Source organism: Aspergillus japonicus, assembly GCF_003184785.1.
Source record: "Aspergillus japonicus CBS 114.51 unplaced genomic scaffold BO86scaffold_15, whole genome shotgun sequence".
NCBI classification, from domain to species: Eukaryota; Fungi; Ascomycota; class Eurotiomycetes; order Eurotiales; family Aspergillaceae; genus Aspergillus; species Aspergillus japonicus.
In genome coordinates, this window is record NW_020291652.1 from 282264 (window position 1) to 304905 (window position 22642).

The 22642-nt window shown below is 53.9% G+C and overlaps 9 protein-coding genes across 9 annotated transcripts; 7 read left to right on the forward strand and 2 right to left on the reverse strand.

Annotated features, from left to right (window-relative positions):
• Nucleotides 1–26: 26 nt before the first annotated feature.
• On the forward strand, nucleotides 27–856 carry BO86DRAFT_388112 (uncharacterized protein). The gene has a single exon (XM_025671772.1). It carries the CDS (start codon nucleotides 102–104, stop codon nucleotides 786–788), a length of 687 nt encoding a protein of 228 aa, XP_025529134.1. The 5' UTR covers nucleotides 27–101; the 3' UTR covers nucleotides 789–856.
• Nucleotides 857–986: 130 nt separating this feature from the next.
• On the forward strand, nucleotides 987–3629 carry BO86DRAFT_336033 (PX and BAR domain-containing protein). Its single transcript, XM_025668898.1, has 6 exons — nucleotides 987–1297; nucleotides 1354–1634; nucleotides 1684–1950; nucleotides 2006–3061; nucleotides 3114–3227; nucleotides 3285–3629. Exons 1-6 carry the CDS (start codon nucleotides 1207–1209, stop codon nucleotides 3378–3380), a joined length of 1905 nt encoding a protein of 634 aa, XP_025529135.1. The 5' UTR covers nucleotides 987–1206; the 3' UTR covers nucleotides 3381–3629.
• Nucleotides 3630–3909: 280 nt separating this feature from the next.
• On the forward strand, nucleotides 3910–6050 carry BO86DRAFT_388114 (Arabinanase/levansucrase/invertase). Its single transcript, XM_025671773.1, has 4 exons — nucleotides 3910–5404; nucleotides 5470–5687; nucleotides 5757–5785; nucleotides 5874–6050. The coding sequence occupies exons 1-4, from the start codon at nucleotides 4188–4190 to the stop codon at nucleotides 5931–5933; spliced, it is 1524 nt and encodes a 507-aa protein (XP_025529136.1). The 5' UTR covers nucleotides 3910–4187; the 3' UTR covers nucleotides 5934–6050.
• A 1045-nt stretch (nucleotides 6051–7095) lies between these two features.
• Nucleotides 7096–12387, forward strand: BO86DRAFT_417871 (putative ubiquitin-specific protease UBP12; the record flags this gene model as incomplete). The annotated part of the gene is made up of 5 exons (XM_025675051.1): nucleotides 7096–7114; nucleotides 7458–9353; nucleotides 9419–10779; nucleotides 10873–11542; nucleotides 11600–12387. The coding sequence occupies 5 exons, from the start codon at nucleotides 7096–7098 to the stop codon at nucleotides 12385–12387; spliced, it is 4734 nt and encodes a 1577-aa protein (XP_025529137.1).
• A 997-nt stretch (nucleotides 12388–13384) lies between these two features.
• Nucleotides 13385–14457, forward strand: BO86DRAFT_54526 (uncharacterized protein). The gene has a single exon (XM_025677469.1). It carries the CDS (start codon nucleotides 13546–13548, stop codon nucleotides 14362–14364), a length of 819 nt encoding a protein of 272 aa, XP_025529138.1. The 5' UTR covers nucleotides 13385–13545; the 3' UTR covers nucleotides 14365–14457.
• A 177-nt stretch (nucleotides 14458–14634) lies between these two features.
• Nucleotides 14635–15057, reverse strand: BO86DRAFT_398278 (uncharacterized protein; the record flags this gene model as incomplete). Its single annotated transcript, XM_025673542.1, has 1 exon — nucleotides 14635–15057. One exon carries the CDS (start codon nucleotides 15055–15057, stop codon nucleotides 14635–14637), a length of 423 nt encoding a protein of 140 aa, XP_025529139.1.
• An 827-nt stretch (nucleotides 15058–15884) lies between these two features.
• Nucleotides 15885–17284, forward strand: BO86DRAFT_427085 (uncharacterized protein; the record flags this gene model as incomplete). The annotated part of the gene is made up of 7 exons (XM_025675547.1): nucleotides 15885–16064; nucleotides 16151–16192; nucleotides 16256–16282; nucleotides 16381–16453; nucleotides 16528–16823; nucleotides 16894–16963; nucleotides 17036–17284. 7 exons carry the CDS (start codon nucleotides 15885–15887, stop codon nucleotides 17215–17217), a joined length of 870 nt encoding a protein of 289 aa, XP_025529140.1. The 3' UTR covers nucleotides 17218–17284.
• Nucleotides 17285–17366: 82 nt separating this feature from the next.
• BO86DRAFT_408767 (uncharacterized protein) lies at nucleotides 17367–20137 on the reverse strand (the record flags this gene model as incomplete). Its single annotated transcript, XM_025674364.1, has 5 exons — nucleotides 17367–17942; nucleotides 18011–18039; nucleotides 18112–18921; nucleotides 19014–19968; nucleotides 20027–20137. 5 exons carry the CDS (start codon nucleotides 20135–20137, stop codon nucleotides 17406–17408), a joined length of 2442 nt encoding a protein of 813 aa, XP_025529141.1. The 3' UTR covers nucleotides 17367–17405.
• A 582-nt stretch (nucleotides 20138–20719) lies between these two features.
• BO86DRAFT_417874 (uncharacterized protein) lies at nucleotides 20720–22383 on the forward strand (the record flags this gene model as incomplete). Its single annotated transcript, XM_025675052.1, has 6 exons — nucleotides 20720–21025; nucleotides 21084–21588; nucleotides 21653–21692; nucleotides 21768–21930; nucleotides 22002–22206; nucleotides 22289–22383. 6 exons carry the CDS (start codon nucleotides 20720–20722, stop codon nucleotides 22381–22383), a joined length of 1314 nt encoding a protein of 437 aa, XP_025529142.1.
• Between the last annotated feature and the right edge of the window lie 259 nt (nucleotides 22384–22642).

Sequence of the window (22642 nt, forward strand, 5' to 3'; positions counted from 1 at the left end):
GCTTGACATAGCCTTCTCTAGTGGTACGTGAAAGCATGAGGATTATTATGCTTCAAAATATGACTGAGACTGGAAGCAGGCCGTCCACACGTGAAGCCAAGATGAACGGAAACGTGGTGATCATCGCGATACTTCTCTCCCTCTTACTCTCCATCATCATCGGCGCCTACCTGTTCAGCGTGTGGTGGTCCAAGCAGCTCCATGGCCGATCAGTGCGACGCCGCGAGGGCGCACGCGAGCTTGTCACCCTCACCCACTCCAACGCCAGGGCCAACGGGAGACGCTGGGTGGAAGTCCGCGTCAGGGAACCGGGCAACCCCCGTACGAATTCCCCTGGCCCAGCTCTGACGAAGTTCCAGCATACCGCTACGCAGAACCCCCCTCGGCCTGAAGGCGAGCGCAACAAAGACAACAGAGTGGACACCCTCAGGAACGATCACCAGTGGGGTTCGCATGCGAACAACAATGGCAGAGTCGAGACCCAGAACAACAACAATGAGTGGGATCCTCCTGCGAATGACAGCCATGATAACGATGCCCACCGTCTGTGGAATGATGCCCCCGCTCATCCATCCCCGCAGCCATCACCACCTAAGAGCTGGCATCCAGATCAGGAACCGGAACTGACACAAGCCGTACATAACATGTTCGGCGGTCGCGCGAGTGGGCATAAAAACTCGAGAGCAGCGAGCAGAGTTGGCTCGAATAGGCCTGATCAAGGAGCTGCTGCTGGTGGTGAATGGGAAGGAACTGCGAACGACAAGCGGGTTGACGATTCTCAGTGGTAGAGTGGTAACATGGGGGAGATGGCTGGTTAAGAATCGGAGGGAGGGATGCATCCGTTCTTGTAATGTAGTAATCTAGTAATCGAAGTGCTCGAAATAGTAACCGATGACGGCGATGGTCTCTGCGGACGGCCCGAGTCGGTGACGTTGATCCCCGCGAATTGCATCTCCAGGCGGTGACTTTCCTGCCGCCGACTCCATCCACTGTTCTCCTTCCCTCTCTGACTCTCTCTCGCTCTCTCTCTTGTTTGTTCCACCATTCAATAGTCGCTCTTATCGTTCAATCTGTTCTGTACCTGGCTTGAGTCATCTTACTGTTTTACATTACTCAACTAGCATTCCATGACCCTCGTCTCCCTGCCTGTCCGCTGAGAACTAGCAAGGCTGCTCTGACCAGCCATCCCCCCCCCACCGGAACACCATGTGGAACGACGAGGATAACAATCCGTACGGCGCATTCGACACCGAGGCGCATCTGTCGGAATCCCTGCATTCGGCCAATCTCTCTCCTCGTATGAGCTCCACGCTCTGTACTCTATAGCCACGTTCGTCGCTAACGTGCCTTAAGCTCTCTACGATCGCGAATACACCCCGCCCTCTCCCTCCAGCCGATCTTCCACCCAAGACCCTCCCGATTTCCTGTCGCAACAGCAGGATTTGAGCGACGAAGATGACCACGGAGCGTACACCACCCAACACACCGGCCAGGGGTACATGCGCAAGAGCGTCTACGACAGTCGGATAGAGCAGATCTTGTACGAGAACCCCGACATGCCGATCCTGATAACCGACGCCGGAAAGAACCACGAGGGCGGAGGCAGCTTCATCGTCTATACGATACGTACAGGAGTATGGTCAATGCGGTACTGGTACTGGGAATGATGCTAACGGCATGTAGGATCTAGAAGTTCGGAGACGGTACTCGGAGTTCGCATCGCTGCGCCAAACCCTCGTCAATCTTCATCCTACGCTGGTCGTTCCGCCCATTCCAGAGAAACACACCATGGCGGACTACGCCGCTAAGCCTACCAAAGCCAAGGAAGACACCGCAATCATCGATCTTCGGAAACGAATGCTGGCCGTGTTTCTGAACCGGTGTCGTCGGATGAAGGAAATTCGCGAAGACGGAGTCTGGTGGAGGTTCCTGGACCCCAATGTCAGCTGGGTAGGTTGCCAGATGCCAATGCACGGCCGCGTGTTGTATACTGATAACTGCTCAGAGCGAAGTCCTCCATTCCCATCCCGCATCTTCAGTCCCCAAGAACAACCTCAAAGCTCCTCCCCTCGATCCCGCCAATCCCACACCTGCTCATGCTTGGCTCCCGGTGCCCTCAGCCTCGGCGAAGCTCAAGTCGGCGTCCGGGACTGCGCCGTCCGGAACCCCAAATGAAGCCCCCAGCCAAGATGTGCTCGGTCGTTTCCCACCGGAGTCGCGGAAATTGAGCGAGAAGGAGCTGGATCCTTATTTCATCAACTTCGAAGCCTCCACCCGTGAGCTAGAGCTGCTCCTTCAGGGCAACATCGAGAAGGTCAACCGCCGGACTCTCGCCCATTTGTCGTCCTTGTCGGCGGACCTTATGGAGCTGGGAGCACGGTACAACGGTTTCTCCTTGTCAGAGCAATCCCCGACCGTGGCAGCTGCTATCGAACGGGTCGGCCAGGCGGCCGATACGTCTTACATTGAGACCGAGGAGCTTTCCGCCGCCTTGAGTGCAAGCTTTGCAGAGCCCATGCGGGAAAGCGCGCAGTTTGCCAGCGTGGTGCGCAGCGTTTTACGTTACCGCGTCCTTAAGCGGGTGCAAGAGGAGATGACTCGAGACGAGTTGGCGAAGAAGAAAACATTGCTCGAGTCACTTGAGCGCAGTGAAATGGAAGCTCAACGGATTGAACAATACCTGAATCGCTCGTCTCCCCAAGGCGCAACCACGAGACCTCAACGATCGCTGTCGGCCTCGTCAGCCGCTAGTGCTCCGGGCGGGCCCGAGAGCGAAGGACGTCCTGGCAGCCACGAAGACAATGCATCGGTGGACTCAGACTTCCCCCCTACACATGGCGAGTCTATCAGTTCCCATCCCTCCGCCCCTCAAGCCGCCTCCCACCGCCGTCCAGACTTTGGCCCGTCCTCGCCTCCTGCACACCGTAAGACATCTAGTGGAACATTTGTGGCCAACAAGATCTTTGGACGCATCAGTCATGCGGTGCATGGATTTGTGGATGTTGATCCAGAGAGGACTCGTCGCGATCAGATAGGAAAAACGAAAGAAAGCTTGCAACAGGTAAGGGAGACTGGCTAGGTGTTTAAAAGGATGGTTGCTGATGATGCAATAGCTGGAGCAAGCTTTGACCGTGTCCGAAAAAGACGTGAAAGATGCAAGTGCTGGAGTACTGCAAGACTTGAAACGCTTTCAGAAAGATAAGGAGATGGACCTCCGCCGGTATATGGTAGGGCTCTCCTCGCGTGACCCTAGGTTGAATCCATGCTGACGATGATTGTGACAGGTCGCGTATGCGCGGTGTCACTTAGACTGGGCGCGCAAGAACTTGGAGACTTGGACAGAGGCCAAGGACGAGGTAGAGAAAATCGAAGTGCGGTAGTAAGTAGTTAATGGGTTGTCGGTCTGCGGTTTGGCGCAGAATTGAGAAAGGAAAGCGCTGGGCGTTGGTGTTTATGTTTTAGAAATGCTGGGGGCTGCGCCATTCGGGATATTGATGGATCGCAATTTGAACATGTGCGATTGATTGACTGCGTTGATGTCGATGTCTTGATTGCAGATCTGTTGTGTCTTGCATGTGAGGAGGAGTGGTTTTCGGCTCCACCGCTTCGGCAAATAATTTATTTCTCCGCCCTGATAGTTCCTTTCTAAAGTCCTTGTTGACCTCGATGTAGCACCGTAATTCCCGCAGATAACAGCTACGAATATAAGTACAGTACCTATATGCACGGCACCTATTGAATATAGCCTTGGCAGGGCGGGTCGGAGAATACCTAGTACAGATCCAATCCATTTGGTGCGTGCAGAGACCGGTCCTGATAGCCAATGGCGACAAAATCACTGACCATGACGGCAGATGCTGCTCTCTTGTAGGAGGGATTCTGATGCTTAGCATTAACTTGTCCTCATTAAGCTACAATGACAACGATAATCTAACCCTATTTGTTACACCATCTGCCGGCGTATTTCAGGGTCGCATCCACATATAGGCAGCAGCAGCAGCAGCAGTTGATAACTGCACCACTTACTAAGATCCAAACCCTGCGGTTCTGATCTGCACCAACCAACCCAGCATTGGCCACCAAGACAATGAACACAATGTGCTGTTAGCCATCCTGCGAGCTCGGTTCTTTCAGATGCGCTCGACAGGATGAACGCCACCGCAACCACCAGGCCTCGCCTCTTGAGCATGGGCTCGAAGTACTCGGAATTCGACGAGGAAAGCAGCGGGAAAATATCACCACCATTACTTTCGCGTCACTCGCTCCGCCGCATCATCCGCATCTCCGCGCTGTTATCGCTTTTCATCTTCGTGCTATACATCCTACGCAACCACTTCCGTGCACAACCACCCAGCTCACTCTCAGGCTCTACCGACACCACCAAGAACGACGACAAAGCTAACACCGGCCATGACGACCCATTATCCCCCGTCTACCGCCCAACCAACCCAACAGAACTCCACATCCACGACCCCAGCATCATCATCACGTATTCTCACGCCAAACCTCAGCCAGAGCCTCAAGCTCAAGACTTCAACCTGAACCCAAACCCAGCCGACCAGAGCCGAACAGTACGTCCCGTGAAGACATACTATGCCTACGGCTCCGGCCCGCACATCCCCATCCACACCGCGCCCGCCCTCTCCGGGCCCTGGACCAAGATCGGCACCGTCCTCTCCACGGACAGCGTCCTCCCCATCGGCGACCGAAAAGCGCCCTGGGCGCCCACGGTCGTCGCTCACAACGGCACGTACTACTGCTACTACGCGACCAGCCACAGCGGCTGCCGCCGCAGTGCCATCGGGGTCGCTACCTCATCGGATCCGGGCCCCGGGGGATGGACCGATCACGGGGTGATCATCCGATCAGGCGCAGGGACGGGATCGGGATTGTACCCGATGGATCGCGCGAATGCGATCGACGTGAGTGTTCTGATCACTTCTCTTCCACCGGAGGAGGAACAAAAGAAAGAAAACGAGGAAGAGGTGGGAGACCAAAAGCATCCCCACCTCTCATTCTCATTCTCCCGAGAAGAACACCACCAAACCGAGGAAGAGAGACAAGACCCCAACCCAAGCCCTCCCCAACCAGCCACCCCCCAGCCAACAGAAAAAGGCTACCTGACCTTCGGCTCCTTCTGGACCGGGATCTGGCAAATCCCCCTCACCCCCAACCTCCTGGGGAGTGACTATACGGGCAACCGCGAGGTGCGGCACCTCGCCCACGAGCCCCGGGCGGTGCACCCGCCCAACCCCAAGTCGAACGGGATCTGCGGCGACCCCACGGGGATGCATCCCGTCGAGGGGCCATTTATCTCCTACCGCGCGCCGTGGTATTATCTGTGGTTTAGTTGGGGGAAGTGCTGTGGGTTCAAGCCGGAGCGGTTGCCGCGGACGGGGATGGAGTATGTGTGCCCTCTTTCCATCCCCCCTTTCTCTTGGAGCTGTGCTAATCTGCTGGGCAATGTAGGTACAGTATCCGTGTCGGCCGCTCGAGGAGTCCCCGCGGCCCGTTTGTGGATAAGCAAGGCCGCAACCTGGTGGAGGGCGGAGGGGAGGTGGTTTATGGGTCGAATGGGGAGGTGTATGCTCCTGGGGGACAGGGGGTTTTGGTTCATCGTCGCTACGACGACGATGATGATGTTTCCGAGGTGGAGGTCGAAGAGGATGTGCTTTATTATCATTATCGTGAGTGTTGCTCTAACCTTTGGCATGGTTGTGCTGAGGCTTGATGCTAACGTCTGTTGTGGTTGGCAGTGAACATCTCGGTGGGGTATGAGTTTCATGTAAGTTTTTCTTTTCTTCTCTCTCTCTCGTGGTTCGATGTATGTTATGCTAGGGGCACGAATAGCTAACTTGATGGTTTGTGGGCAGGAAGCACGACTGGGCTATAATGTCCTGGAATATGTGGATGGCTGGCCAGTCCCGGTATAGAGGATTTAGGTATCGTAGGGGTGTGATGGTGGCCTGGTGCTGCTTTTTTTGATACCTTAGCTTAGCTTGGTAGAATGTCATCTGGCGAGATAGACTCCAGCTCTTCTTCATAGAATTTCTACATTCACAGTACTCCTTATAGAGCTGGAAGACAAGTATACCTGGAAGTATATGGCAGGTACCGAACCTACAATCACCCGTAGAGCAACCCAGTGGGGTGTTGTTGGGGAAGTATCCGGTTGTAAATCTCAAGCTATGCGGGCATATTGGTTTTTCATTGCAACCTGCTGCCAGTAATCTGTTGCCAATCGGTGTAGATGTGTTGCATCCGTGATCATCGGACTTGATGAAGCACGGGGGAGGTGGCAGCTGATGTTGATGGTACCCTCCGTGAGATCGGTAAAATGACCACGGGCGACTAGCAAGCCGACTGATAAGCCGGAGATCGAAGTGATGTACTTATCCTGAGCATATGGTATAAGTTACTACTATGTAGGTAAGCCAGTTAGCCTAGTATCGATTGCGCTTGACATTGTAGCCAATGACAACCTGGGAAAGACCTGGAGATCTCGGTAAGTAAGGTACGAAGTACGAGTAAGGTGGATGATGCTGCATGCCAAGCTGATTGGCGGGTTTTGAAGGTGAGATTGGACTGGTCTATGGGGGGTCTGTAGTAGCGATTAATCACTGGTGCAACCAGGCCATGTGTGATTGATCTTATTTGATAGAGTTGCAATAGTACATACAGTACTGTGCATGTATGTTTGTGCCTGGGTTCTGTTGTTGACGAAGGGTGTGTTGCAGCCTTAGGCCGCTTCTGGAGGTTTGGGGCTGCTTAATATCTGATAGTCTAATCTTCTGTTTAGAGCAAGAACGATCTGAGAGGTGTAGGGGACTAGCATTGAAGAAGATTTCAAGTTACTAAAGTAGATGCTTGAAGATAATAGAAACAACATTGCTGCACAAGGTAAGTGAATTGAGATGCAGAGTCCCTGGCTGGGCACATATATAGATATAATTAGAAGCAATGCGAAGAGGAGAAGAGAAGAAAAAAGTGAATAAATTCTACAGACAAGAAAAGCAAAGATAAGCCCCTGTCTGACTGACACTCTACATGTGTTGGTTCTAACGGTGTGCCATTAGTTACCTGAGTGGTTATTGTATGTGTAGAACACTGGGTAGTAAGTTAAGTTAGTCCCGGCCCAAGTGACTAAACAAAATCCCACCCGCTGATTGAACGGAAGCCGGAATTTCTTTTCAACAACGAATCCACCTTCTTTCCTTCCCTTTCATCCCGTTTCCACCATCCACCATCCACCACTGCGCACTGCATTATTTCCACTGCTTCCACTACCCTCCACGGACCCTCTCCTTCCCCTCCATTCATTCTAGTCTAAAAGTAACTTAATTTCTTGCTTCGGATTCGACCCTACCTCCCTCCATCCCTCCCTCCCTCCTTTCCTCCTATCAACACCGTACATATTCGATCTTTCTCCGACAGGTTCCATTCTGACATCCACCCAGAACCCACATCCACATCTTCTTCCCCAATTATCGTGCTACCTCGAGCTGCCACGAGACGTGCGCAGCTCACCGTCACGACGTCTTCCACAAAGCGCCGTAAGGTAGCAGAGCCTCGCAGACCAGGAACACTTCCGGGTTTGTCGTTCGCCTCGCAGGCCGGAAGACGTCACGGTCAACCTCCTAGCTCCGACCGCTCCTCCACCTCCACCTCCACGGCCTTGCCTCATCGCCGCTCTTCGCCCACCTCCCCTTCCAACCGCAGTCAGAGTTCATCGTCCTCACCGCCTCCCCGCTACATTCCCGCCCATCTGCAGGACGAAGTCTTGGGAACCAGATCTCATTCCTCCGCTCCTCCCTCCTCCCCGACCCCGGATTTGACTGGTAGTACCGTCGACTACCCCTCGGCCGCCTGCGCTGGTTTGACTTTACACAGCGATCCCGCGACCGATATGTCGGGCTCGGACGAAAAGCTTCACGCTCGCGGAGCGTCAGACACTGAACAGGATGTGGTGATGGAGCAGGTTCCCGCCTTGAAGGATAGTCAACCTCACTCCGACCAGCCGGATGCGATGGACACCTCGACATCGGGAGACGACAACTCAACTGGCAACGAGGACAGCTCCATTTCGGACAATGTATATCCCACTCCGTCCAGCATGTCTACCTATACGGCTTCCACCGAGACACGAGCCCACTCGAAAGCGGAGGCTTCCGTCGCATCCGCTGACCCTCCTTCTTTCGATGACCAGGTGGCGCAAGTGACCCGGTTCATGATGCAACCTATGCAGAGGAAGCAGAAAGGATATGTGGTGTCAATGTCGTGGTTGAAGCGGGTGTTTGCGCGAAGCTCTACCCATGCAGACCAGGCGGACAAGACCGCTGCTGAAGGGGAGATTGGCCCGGTTGACAATTCGGATATTGTCCTGGTCACTGACCCCGCCAACACGGGCTTCAAGGACGAAAATGGAGAGCCTTTTGTTCCCCTGCGACCGGGCTTGCAGCTTGGAGAGGACTATGAGATCGTGCCCCAGGGAGGTTGGGACCTGATCATGCGGTGGTACGGCCTTGCCGAGCAGTCCCCCGCCATAGTCCGCTACGCTCACAACACCGCACCCCCGGGCGACGGCGAGAACATTCAATACGAGATCAATCCTCCGATCTTCACGATTCTGAAGCTCACGAACCCGTCCGGCGGAACCACTCCCAAGTCACTGAAGGAAAGGAACATGCTCCCCGTTCGACATCTTGCCAGTAGGCACACAAGTTTCCAGAAATGGCTGAAGCAAGTCAAGAACCTTGCAAGAATCGAGATGTCGACCAAAGTCCGCGTCTGGAGAATCCTTGATGGTCTCGGAAGTGCCACCACCTCCGCTGCGGTCACTCCGGCTGCCTCTCGAACTGCCTCACCAGCGCCTTCCGCATCGACTGCGCCCCACGCTGGAGGCAGTCTTGTGCTCGATCTCAACACCTTTCTTTCCCTCTCCGAAGGTTCACAGCGCGAGTTGCTGGAAGATGCTACTGATCAAACTACCAATACCAAATACAACGGTCGCATGCCGTTGGATCTTGTCGGGCTGGGTGGCAGTGACATCGTGGTGCTCGAAGAGAGGCTTCCTGGGAAACAGGGCGACTGGGTATCTGAAGCTTCCAAGCAGACTCTGAACCGCCTTGGGGTGCCCACAGGGAACCTCAAGACCGAAGTGTCTACCAAGGTGAAGACTAACAGCCCTGCGACTAGTGGGCGCTCCTCTCCAGTCCTAGAGCCTGCGAGGGGAAGGCGCAAGGATGGCAAACCCCGTGGCAATACGGGTCTGAGTAACCTTGGCAATACATGCTACATGAACTCCGCCCTGCAGTGTGTTCGTAGCGTGGAGGAATTGACCTACTATTTCTTGAGTATGTATCTCGCGCTCACCGGGCGGGTCCCTTGTTAAGTATCTGTACTGACCGGTGGGTTTTAGACAACGTGTACAAGAAGGATCTCAACCCCAGCAACCCCTTGGCCCACAATGGTGATGTGGCTAAAGCCTATGCCAACCTGCTTCGTCAAATCTACGACGAGGCAGGCCAATCCTCTTTTGCACCCAGGCAACTGAAACAGACTATCGGCCGCTATGGTCCGGCATTCTCTGGTTACGGCCAGCAGGACTCACAGGAGTTCCTTCTGTTCCTTCTTGATGGTCTTCAGGAAGATCTGAACCGAATTCAGAAGAAGCCCTATATCGAAAAGCCAGACTCAACGGATGACATGGTTCACGACAAAGCGAAATTGAAAGAGTTTGCCGATAAATGCTGGGAGATTTACAAGGCTCGCAATGACTCCGTGATCACGGATCTCTTTGCTGGCATGTACAAGTCTACCCTCGTCTGCCCTGCTTGTGACAAGGTCAGCATTATCTTTGACCCGTTCAACAACCTCACTCTTCAGCTTCCGATTGAGAACCTCTGGAGCAAGGAGATCTTCTACTTCCCTCTGAACAAGAAACCGGTTATTGTGGATGTGGAGATCGACAAGCACGCCAGCATCAAGTCTCTCAAGGAGTTGGTCGCCAAGAAGATGGGCTCCGACCCTCAACGCCTGGTCATGTCTGAGATCTACAAGAACAAGTTCTACAAAATGTTCGACAATGCAAACTCTATCGCCGAATGCCAGATCAGCAATAATGATGATATTGCCATTTATGAGGTGGAGTCTGTTCCGACCAACTACAACCCAGACAAGCCCCAGAAGAGTTACTTCTCTTTCAATCGGTCAGAACATGAGGAGATTCCGAAGCTCGATTCCCCCAGGGCGGATCGACTACTTGTGCCTATCTTCAATCGGTACGAGAAGCCGAGGTCGAACAACCCGAAGAACACCCTGCGGCCCCTGTTTGGTGTGCCTTCCTATGTTGTCATCAACAGGGAGGAGCTTGGCGACTACGATGCTATCTTCCGGAAGGTTCTCGCGCAAGTGGCTTCCATGACAACGCGCGATTTCCTGAACGAGGTCAACGACACGGAGTCCAATCAGGAAGACTCAGACACTGTTGTCATGAACGATGATGACGCAGAATCGGCTGATTCCAAGATCAAGACGTCTTCAGTCGATGGGGAAGATGGGATTGTTGATGTTTCGATGCGCGACGCAGAAGACAATCAAGAGGATGCTCCAGCCAGCCGTGAGGGTGGCATCCCTTCGAACCTTCGTAGCTTGTTTGAAATGAAGATCATCAAATCGAACGAGGTCGTCCCTCTCGGCTTTTCCTCAGTCGATGACCACAAGGAGTACCCCCGGATGTCTTTCAGAATCAAGACAAAGCCCGTTCCGAAAAAGCAGGAGGTATGTATCAATGAGTCTGTCGCATTTCCGTTAGTTTTGGAAATCACTAACATGCATTATCAGACGGATGCTGCTTCGGAAACGACCACTGAGAAATCCGATGAGGAAAGCTCGGGTAAACAGAGCCCGGACAGCGCTGCTGACGATTCTGACGTCTTTACCGATGTCAAACGCCCTGCGCCTGAACCTATTAAGCCAGCCCCTCCCATGATCCGACCGGGCGAAGGCATCGTGGTCGACTGGACAGAGGATGCCTACGATGCTCTGTTTTCTGGCGACATACAAAGAGACTCTCTCCGTGGTAGCCCGACCTGGACCAACGTTGAGAGGCACCCGGATCCGGAGCTGTCCAAGAAGCGCGCGCTTCGGCAGACCCGCAAGAAGAGAGGCGTTACTCTGTACGAGTGCTTGGATGAGTTCAACAAGGAAGAGATTCTTTCCGAAAATGACGCCTGGTACTGTCCTCGCTGCAAGGAGCATCGCCGGGCTAGCAAGAAATTCGAGCTCTGGAAGACGCCTGACATCTTGGTCATGCATCTCAAGAGATTCAGTGCCAGTCGCGGTTTCCGAGACAAGCTTGATGTTCTGGTCGACTTCCCCGTGGAAGGTCTCGATATGAGCGGCCGGGTAGAGGCTCCGGAGGAAGGCAAGAGCCTTATCTACGATCTCTTTGCTGTAGACAACCACTATGGTGGGCTCGGAGGAGGTCACTACACGGCGTACGCCAAGAACTTCATGACCGGTCAATGGAACGAATACAATGGTAAGCTGCCGCGAGTGCTGCCGGTTTGGTTGACTCTAGTTGACTAACATAATCTAGATTCTTCTGTGTCGCGACCCCTCGACCCTCAGAGTGTGGTCACCCCATCGGCTTACCTCTTGTTCTACCGCCGTCGTTCCGATCGTCCCTTGGGTGGCAAGGTTCTTGAGGAGGTCACCGAGGCATCGACGCGTCCAGGAAGCGACGCAGACTCCCAGAGCGAGTCGCGCGGGCAGTCTCCGTCGGGGGAAGGTCGGCGTCTCGGCGGCTCCTCCCGCAATGGGTCGTCGAGCGCATTAGCCGGAGTCGGAGCAGCTCACCAATCGGGAGATGGTGGTTTGCGAACTAGAACGCAAGCGAAGAGCGGGGATGAAGACTCGCCGCCGGAATATTCCAACAGCCTCTCGTACGGCGAGCAGACCATGGGCCAAGCCAATCGATTGTCAGGTATGGATTTCGAAGACGAGGAGTTTGGACACGGACCGCAACCCAGCCCGTTCCGCCACGTGGATCCGCCCTCGTGGTCGTTCAGTCAAATCTCGGATGCTCACGGCCCTTCACAGATGACCGCAGCGCAACGGGGATCGATCTCTGATGATGATTTGCTCGACGACGATGACAGCAACAAGGCCGTTGGGGGCGGTGACGTCAGCGACACCGACCTCCGGATGGCGGCTCTCACTGACAGCCCCGGAGGGGGGTTGGGCTTCCCTGGCACGCCCATGGAGGAGACCTCCTTCCAGGAGCTGCACCCATTCGGTGGTGATGGAGACGACGACGACGACGACGACGATCTGCCGGTGGTGGAATTGCAAGTGAACGACGACGACGACCGAGTTCTGCCCTAATCTTATGGCGAGATGATTTTCTTTGTCATTTTCTTGGAAACGTGAAACGAATGATACACGGTGTTCTCTATACAGCGCCAGGGTCGGGTGGGTGATTGTTACTTTTGGGCCTTGTGGGGATTTATATGATATCATGGTACGACGTGGATGATTTCTTATGGTTGCATTCGACTCCGGATCGGGTCCACTGAGAAGGGATCATGGCTTCGTCAGGTCTGGCAAGGATGGGGGTGGCGAAGGGTTGGGGACTGCATTGCATTTACGGGGATGGATGGCCGGAGAGGCGTCCCTGCATTATATCTGTGGAATGTTTGGGGCAACTGGGGATGGTTGCCTGACTAAAAGCTTGTTCGTGAATGGAGAGTGATGGTAGAGCAGCCGTTGCTGCATCTAATTGCATTGATTGTTGCACGGAGTAGAGAGTAGAGGTGTACAGAGTACCCACCGCCACGTGGTTGTGGTATGCTGAAGGAGTCACCATAAGCTGTTGGGGCGCAAGTAATGGGTAGATTGCCAAGATTGGCTTGTTAAGGGTATCACGGTATTGGCTGATTGCTTGTGCCCTGAGGATTCCAGAATATCTTCCCGATGCATGTTCGTATTGAGCAGTCTAGGTGGACTTGTGTTCTGAATGATCAATCGACATCAACAGAGCCTCAAGTGATCAGCGCGATACGAGTCCGGGTCAGCTGGTAAGGTCGGGGGCGTTAATGGGGGCTACTATAGATAGCAGTGAGGATAGGCTGTGGAACGATGACCCGAGGAAGTCTAAGTGAACACAGAAGGCAGCACTACAGTGAATTGGAAAGTGCTGGTGATAAAGAAGATACTGAGTGGTTAATGGCCAGACAGTTAGTTAGTTGTAAGGCATAGCTACCACATACCCAGCCACGGTGCCTGTCCGTCCAGAGTACATACTCAGACCAAGAGCATATCACCCGATCAGGAAGGCACGGGACTCATTCACTCGCTCGCTCACTTTCTTGCCTGTTCCATTCTTCGAGTGCCAACTTTTCTTCATTTCTTACCTTGGTCATCTTCTCTGTCCTGGACAATCTACTCGGATCTCTCATCTGGGATTGCAGTCATCCTGTCGTCGGCCTGCTGCTCTGCGTTCCACTCATCCATCCCTCTGATCTCGTCTTATCCAGACTACCGATGAGAATCTTCAACACGACGAGCACCACACCAACAACCAAAGAAAGAATGAAAAGCAACCACAGAACGCCTCTCGCAGCACCTCCACCTTCACCTCCACCCCCGTCAGCATCATCAGCATCGTCATCGTCGTCCCCTCCTCATCCTCTCCGATTCCCTCACAACCGCAACAACAAAAGCACAAACACGCCTACGCCTATCTCCCCTACCACCAGAACCACAACGACCACGGAGCACATCTACACCATGATGACTACGACCTTGACTACAGCCCCAACCACCACCCCGACCCCAAACCATAACCATAGCCATCTCCCATCCCACCACCCCAAGCGAACTACCACGCACTACCAGCACCACCAGCACCACCACACACCCCACCCCATCACCATCCCCCCGCGCCATCGCGAACTCTCCCTGACGGATAGCGAAATCAGCATCCTGGATCTGGGGCCCAGTCTGCTTGTCCTGGGCGAGGAAGCGGAGGGAGAGGGTGACGGTGACGCGAACCCGAGGGGGGATTTCCGGGACTTGCCCGATTTGCGGGGCGTGTATGCTTTGGAGTCGGATCGACGTCCTGATTGGGGTTATGTATGGGAGAAGGGGGAGGGAGACGGGGCTCGGATGGAAAGGGATACGCTGGTTTTGAGGGAGTCTGGGCGGGATTGGAAGGAGAAGGGCAAGGGGAGGGGCAAGGGGAGGATAGATTCTGTGGATGTTGCTGCTGCTGCGGGGAGGGAATGGGGTGAGGGGACGCATGCTCATCCTTTGGTTTCGTCGCGTTCGGATGGGGGGGGAGGGTGGTGCTGGCGCTGTTGAGCCGGTGGTGTGTTGGTCTGCGGTTGCTACGCCTAGGGGAGTTGGGCTGCATCGGAGTGGGGGTCTGGATTAGTGGTGTCTAGATGAGGTTTGCGGTGTGAGTGATACTGCGGTTAGAGGATGGAGATGAGCTGGGTAGGTTGGTTTTATAGATGCTGAGCGGTCGTGCTGGCTGGATCCTTGGGTATGATGTATGAAAAGACTTCCCAGCTGGCATCTGGTCACGTGAACAACGAAACTTTTGTGGACACACGATTTTGTGGAACTGGTCTAATTAGTCTCGCTCGTATCGCACGGAGTATTGCCTCTAGAAAGCCCAGATTCAAAGGTACATGTGCTTTCTGCCCCAGATAAAAGCTCGCAGGTCTCCGAGAATCGGAAGGTGTCCATGGATTGATTGATTGATTGATTCACGCGGGCGGTGGCAGCTTGCAGACAATTGGGATTCATGTCCACAAATGCCAGTTGCTGGGGCCAGTTCACGCCCTTGTTCTGCATCTTGCCCCGGTGCTCTGCCAGAAAGAGCCCTGTTCCCGGGCCAATGTCCATATGGCGAGGGCCGGCGTTGGCATCAAAGAAGGCCTGCAGGACCGGGCGAGGGCATCGCCAGGCAAAATTGTCGTTAAACCAGTGGACTTGGACGTCGTACATCCAGAGCACCGTCCGTGTATAGCAGTCGTAGCCTTCAGACATGATGGGAGAAATATTGTTGGTTGAGTTTGCTTTCGGGGACTCGAGTGGCCAAGATTCCAGCAAGGTACGGAGTAGTCGTTCCTGCTCCAGAGAGCTGGAAGGAGATGGCGATGATGTGGCATATCAAAAGTAGACCGCCCAAATACAACACCCATGTGCGAGACTGCGTGAGAAGAGAAAGACAGTAGACTTGATCCATTCGAAAAAGTCAAAATAAGCGAAGGGATATATACATAAGTCTTTCGGCTATCTGGGTAGAAACTAGCCAGATATCTACTAACTAATATAAGATGGAGATATTTTTCGAACCCTTTTCATAATGATAGCTGAATTAGAAATTGAATATTTTACCTTAGCTGAAGAAACTATCATAGAAGATACGTATTAAACAACTCTCAATCTAGAATATCAAGAAGATTACAGCTCTAGATGTTATGTATGGGACCAAGACCAGGTATACTCTGCGCTGCTCAGTAAGTAAAAAGCGGCACCAAGTTGGACCTCAAGCAGAAAGGGAAAGTTGCTCGAGTCAGTGGATTTCTGCCGCAATCCAGTTCGGTGGTTTACCAACCGGAATTCTGCTGATGTAAAGGGTTAATTCTGACCATAGAATCTTTGGGAGCTATGAGTGAGTTCTTCCAAAATCCGGTTTACCTTGCAGCTCTCGTGAGGGGAGTGATGACGAACCTAATAACGAGATGCTATAAGTATAAGTATAAGTATAAGCACCCTCCTGCTCTTCACTCCAGTTCCAAACTTGCTCTTTCTCACCCAGTCCAGTCCAACACTACGCCTCTCGAAAATCTCTCGACTGGACGCCCCTCGAAATGCCCCGCGACGCCGACTTCCTCAGTCCACGCGAGCTGCTGGTCAACGATGGGTTCGTTTGCCAGCTGGCCTCCTTTCGCAAACTAGGGGATCTCTGCATCCGGAATGAGAAGCTGCCCACGTCCGGCGACAGCCTGATGCAACAAGCCGGCTTTGAGTATAAAGCCTATAACGTGGTGGTATGTATGCCCTTTCCGGGACATCATTCATTCACTTTCAGTGTATCAAGACTAAGGCACTCCCCTCCCGGCTAACCGCTTGTCAGCTTCCGTCCTACCTGCAGCCGATCCCTATTCAATTCCAGACGGTATTTGAAAGAATTCTCCTCCTCTCCGTCCGCTGCCCCTCATTCACTACTAACGGAAGACAGGTCCGGCAAGTCGCCAATAGCCTCAATGTACGTACGCATCGCCGCTGTTCAAGGGGGACCACTCAGCCCTAGACGGGGTGCCAGTTGACGGGCAAAACTGACAATCTCACCTTGATGACTGACAGGAACAGTACAACTATACCGACACGGTGTGCAGCACCGCCTTGAAACTTTGTTCTGCCGCGCCGGACGATTACGGTACGTTCGATTTTTGTTTCTGCCCCGGGGGGGCAAAAGGGACGTTGAGATACTTACCACGCTGGGACAATCAGACAAGATATTCCAGGACATGAAGGCGTTGAGACAGGACCCGGACAACGACAGCCTTCGGGACAAGGTCCAGACAGAGATCAACGACCGGAAGTATCAAGTCGACATCCTTAAAGACCAGGCGGACGGCTGGAGCTCGAGTCTCCGAGCTTGCAGCCTGGACGCGGAGGATTGCGAGACCCAGGTGCATCAGCTGGCTGTTCCTTTTCAGGGAACGAGCTTGGCCGACATGTTGAAAGATGAGATTTCCGATCCCGAGGACCTCCAGATGGACCTTGATGCGCTGGAGTGGACTAAGGTAGGTTTCGATCTCGACAGGTGGGCTGCTGCAGTGGCTGGCTGGCTGCTTATGATTGACGTCCCATCAGAATCTGCTCGAGGGATTTGCCATGATCGATGACTTGCAGGATTCTCTGCAGGAGGTGCAGAAGATGGCGGGTATGTTCTGTCCTGGCTGGCGTTCGTGGCATGTCCTGCGGGTATTTAGTCGTCTTGTTGATGGGATGGCAGGCGCTGCAGACCTTATTGCGGACGATATAGCCGTGCTGTTGAAATACGTCGGGGATCACCTGGATCCGGATGATGACCCTCTAGATGGCCTGGTCGAAGCGACCCTTCTGCGGAAATGGACGAACCTGGAGGGCGACGGTATGTCAAGGTCCCGATGTACCAACTCTGTTTTTTGTTTGTGAAGAAGGCTGGCCGGTGCTGATTTGAGTTGCCCAGTCAATGATTTTCTGGATGCATACAAACAGTAAGATTCATTGGATAGGCTTTATTTCCAGTGGTTAGACACATATGTTACCGTTTGTGTAATTTCAAATCTTGATTTGGTCCACAGAGAACAGGATGCAACGGTAGTGAGACAACCACAAGAAGATCATAATGAAAAGACCGGCCGGTAGAACGCGTCCCAGTGTAGCTCCAGTTTGTCCAGTGTGCTCAAATCCAGGTCTTCGGGGTTCTCAAGAGTGAGCTTCCAGAGGGTAAATGGCGGAGGTTGCGCGTGCTCGTGATCATCGTACGTGGCTCGGTCCACGTCGCGGAGCCAAGCGCCCGACTCGTCAATCTCGTAGAGATAGCGGTTCTGTCGGGGCTTGCTGACAAAATGCCAGACCTTGAACTCCTTCGTGTCGGGGTCATACCCGAGATCCGAATAGGTCCCGGAGGTTTCGATGCGGAACTGGACAAACGCGCGGCCATCGTGCACCGCGTCGGGCAGGGGTTTCACGCCGATCAAGCGAGGCTCCAGGCCGTTCAGACGGTAGTGGAATCCCCCTGTGAAGGGGTATGCGTAGTTCTCCGGGCCGGGGTCGTAGTTGGCGCCTGGCATGGGCAGTAGCGTGAACGTGGCACTATACCCTTGCTCACTGCTCTTCAGGCCGGCGACCACCGTCTCGGGGAAATTGGATGCTAACTACGAAGTGTGTTCTCGTCAGTTTTACTCGAACCGCCATTGAAAAATCTCATGCTCCGGGCTCGTACCTCATCAGAAAATGTGATAGGAGTGGTTGCTGAATCGAAGACACGGATTAGCTGCGTCCCTAGAACGTGATTTGAAAGCAGTGTAGCTGGATTCTACCCACGCGTGTACCCATTTGCGTATTGATTATCGACATCTTGCATCGCACCCTGCAGATCTGCAATGCAGGCGGTTATCTCGCCCACAGACATCTGTGAGTCCAGATCGACTGCGGGTTCTTTCAGAGTGTAAAAGCGACAGGCATCGACCGCATATTGCAATTGAATGGCGAGCGTGGTCCGCAGCTGGAGGTATCGATCATAGAACTTCGCTTCGGCCTGGGCGTATGCATCCTTCTCTTCCTCGTAGTGGGCGAGCAGTTCGTCGATGGCCTCGATGTCGCGGTCGGCCTGGAGCACCATGAGGGTGGCCTGGACATATTCCTGGCCTTGCTTGACAGCCTCCGCCTGGGCCTGAGCCAACGCGCGGCCGTGAACCGCATGCTTGCGCAGGGTCAAGCGATACTCACTGGCGCCGTCAATCGCGGGATTCTGTTGCGAGGTGGCCCATTCCATCTGTTGGTCCGAGTCCAACTCCCACTCATCCCACGCGGCCAGACTCATGATCAAGCTGGCGTCTGCATCCGTCCCATCGCCGCCGGAGACATCGCCGCTCAAGGCCGGAAGGTCAATGTCGTCATGATCTCCCAGACGGTCAATCTTGCCCACGGCGCTGACAACATCGGCAATGTGGGGATACAGCTTCCCCAGTGCTTTGGTATATTCCCACAACCCCTTGAAGGCTTTGGCGCCGAGGATGACATCTTCCGCCGCCCCGGCCGCTTTTTCGGCCTCCTCCACATCGTCGACGATTTTCTCGACCGCGCTGGGGTCGCCCGACCCCTTCCCGATGGCGTAGATTCCGGCCGCAAATTCTAAGGCGGCGCGCACGCACGCACGCACATGTCAGTTCGAATACGGTCCCGGAGAAAGAGGTTCAATGGGAAGGATTAGGGAAGTCACCCACGAAAGATGGCACCAAGGATGGTGCAGATTGCCAGGAAGGTCTGCCTTCTTATCCACTCCTCGAGACCGGTTTCGAACTGGTCGTGTGCATGTCTCAGGTCTTCTTCGTCATCACTCAGCAGTTTGTCGCAGGCTTTGACGGTAGCTGCTGCCGCCTGATATTTATCCAAGGCTTGCGCCTGTAGATTGAGTCGGGTTGACTGTTCGTTCTGCACGGTTTTCAGAAGGGTTTCCCCGGCCGCCTTGGCGTCATCGACTCGGTCCTCGGCGGCCTGAAAGTCCTGGTACTGGCCCTGGAAATACTCGGCGACCTGGCGCTGGGTCTCCAGCGTGACGACATACTCGTCAAAGGTGAGGGTCGGAGCATAGTAGGAGTCGGGCCCGGTCATGGCATGGGCCGCCAATTGCTGGCCCAGGGACACGGCCTGGGCCTGGGACAACGCATGCGAGCCCGCGGTGACCGCCGACTTGGCCACAAACGCGCAGATCGAGATGGCGACGGCGGGGGACGACCAGCAGACCGCGAGGGCGACGCGCAGCTCCGTGTCCAGGAAAGCCTGGTAGGCCGGGGTCCGGTCGTCCCCGTGTCGGTCGCGGTACGAGACCTCCAGCGTGCCCTCGTCGAACTTGATCTCCGCTTGCAGGTGGCCGGAATCCACTCCCAGGTCCAGCTCCGTGCGCTGCTCACCCTCGATCGAAACGCTGATCGGCTGATCGAGCATGGCGGCGTAAACCACCATGACGCACTTTTTGGCTCCCCGCGTGGACATCTTGAGATGCACGGGCTGGTCCGCGGTGATCACCCGCGCATTGATTTCGAGCCCGGTCAATTCGTCGGCCGACATCTGGATCTCCGGCTCCGTCAATGCCAGGATGTCGGTGTAGATCTCACAGTACCCGGGGAGCTGCTGCAGGATGGGGGTTCCATCCAGAAAGATCGAACGGTACGTTGGTCCCTGCGCGCAAAGGAGGGTTTGTTAGAGCAGTCTTGGACAATTGAAAAGCAACTCATACCATTGCATTGTCTTCGTCCTTGGACTCATGGTTGGGGATGTCGTCCACCGGCTTCGTCTGGCTGAATTTCTGCCATTGTGCGGGGTTGTTAGGCTGCGTGTTGGTAGACATGCTACATCAATTGAATGAGAATGAGAATTTTCTAGATTAAATTGGAGGAAAGCATTAGTTTTGTATTTTCGGAGAGGATGGATTAACGTTGGTTAACGTTGGTTAACGCGGTTAATGTTTTTGTGTTTGTGTTTGTGTTTAAATGTCTCCCTGGCAGGCAGGCAGGCTACATCATCCTGCTGCTGGAAGGTTACACTGCATGCAGTGCGTCTTTTATTGCCCTGCTTTTAGACAGACACCACAACACCATGTCACATCTTATCCATGACGTGAAAACAACCATATCCTGCTTTTCCATGGTTCGGGCAAGGTCAAGAAGCAATAAGGCAGCCAGCCGATCGACCCAATGCTGCAACCCAGCCTTGCTGTACGCTTCCAATGCATGGCTCGCAGCTGCACGCCAAACCTGGCACATGCGACTCGGAACCAGACGGACACAGTGCAGCTGAAGCGGGGCTGGCAATAAATAACCAGTTCTCTCGAAGTAATGACCGTGTTGCATCCTCTGCATCTCAATCAACGACTCCTCAACCTGCCTCCTTCATATTCACACCCACACCTGCTAGATACGTCCGTCCCAAGATGTCCACGGCCGGCGACGACGAAACAAGATGGTACCCCATCGGACAGACGGTGGAGACCCCTTCGCGCGCTGCTCGACGTGCCGTGAAGGATGGTGGTGACGATGACGATGATGACGGGGCCACCTTTGCGTTTGCCGACGAGGACATGGGCAAATTGAACCGATATCTCCATGGCGGAAGAGTCTTACCCCTCGATAAAGACAGTTTCTGCCAGAAGGTCGGCATCTTGGACCAGAGCAAGATCACCGACCACATCTGGACCCAGATTGATGGTTTGATCGGTACTTACAAGGAGGCAAGTCGGGTCTTCATGAGTTCATGCAGCAGCAGCATATAGCTGATTGCCGCTGGCCGGGCTCCAGATCTATAAGGACTGCACCGATTTCCTTGGCGATGACAGCTCCGAAACACGCAGACAGTGGACCAAAGCGGATGGCGATGACAGCGCCTTCGATGACCTCTGCACCTTTGGTAAAATGAACACGCTTGCGTCGCAGATTTACGGCTACGCAGACAACGCCGGGGCGGATGACAGCTCGTATTATTTGTTCATGTTCGACAAGTGCACGGTGTACAATGATGAGAAAGCACCTCAGCAGCAGAGGGACGCGGCCAGGAAAGCCATTCTTGATGTCACGGAGGATTTGCTTAGTGATATCGAACCAATGCAGCTTCACGCTGCGAAGGTCTCGGATGCCCTGAATGAATTTGAAAAGGCCTGTGACAAGAGAGAGGGCGCGCTCGGTGACTCTGAAACTAGCATGACCTCTATTCTTAACCAGGATCTGGGAGACATCGACGACTTGCAGGCCAAGATTGATTCCCAGCTGGCGGATATTGCGGCCGACCAGAAAATCATCGACCAGGGTCAGTCCAGAGACCAAACCCCGTCTCAACTCTTCGCTCGGGTGTTGACTTGAAGGTTTCCTAGATCGCTATGATCAAGAAATGACCGCGGCATACGTTTGGATGTAGGTTTGCTCACTCATGCACCAGGTAGCACCCTGTGCGCCCTCCACTCCCCAAAACTGACCAGTTGGCCATAGCCCTATCATCGGGACAATTGCCGGCCCCATCGTATTTGCCCAGAGACAGGCGGATATTGAGAAGTACGAGAAGAAGATCGCGGCCCTGCAGGACCTGATCAGCTCCGAGCAGGACACGATTGCGTTGCATCAGCAACTGCAAGGCCATGTCACGGCCATGTCGGTAAGCTCCACCAGCGCCGGGGTTGCTTGATGCCAAATACGATCCCGGAACTAAACATCAGATGTGTTTAGAAACAATGTAAGGACTTGAAAGCACTCATCGGGCCGGCTAAAGAGACGGCCGAGAAGCTGAAAGGTGGCTGGGACCTGATGGGCGATGAGATTCAAATAGTGCACGATACCGCGGAGAAGTTTGAGACCAAAATTCCTGACGTCGGCCTTGCTGATCTCCAGCTCAAATCTATTGTGCGGGAGTGGAAAAAGCTCTACAAGGGTGGTATGAATCCTTTTTCCCCTTTGCCCTACTTATGCTCCACATGTAGTTATGTCCTTTGCTGATGCGATGATCCAATCCTCAGTGAGGGAGTATATCAAAAAGGCGCCGGTCCTACCGAGGACTGATATCATGTCCATTGATGATTACCATGATCAGATTAAGGACTTGATCAATTGAGCCGGCGCCTGGACCCGGCATGATTGCCTGGGTTGGGATAGAAACAACAAGGTAACGAGCCGTGGAAGGTAGTAGTGGAACTGTTAGTCAAATAGCATGTGAATTTGTATGCTTCAACTATGATGTACGGGATGCATAGCAGTACTTTGACTGCGCGTCTACATCTAAATACATTTCTCCCATTGCAGGATACTTCTGATCGGCAACCTACACTCAATACCAATCATTTGAATATTCACTTTCACTGAACCTTGTTGTG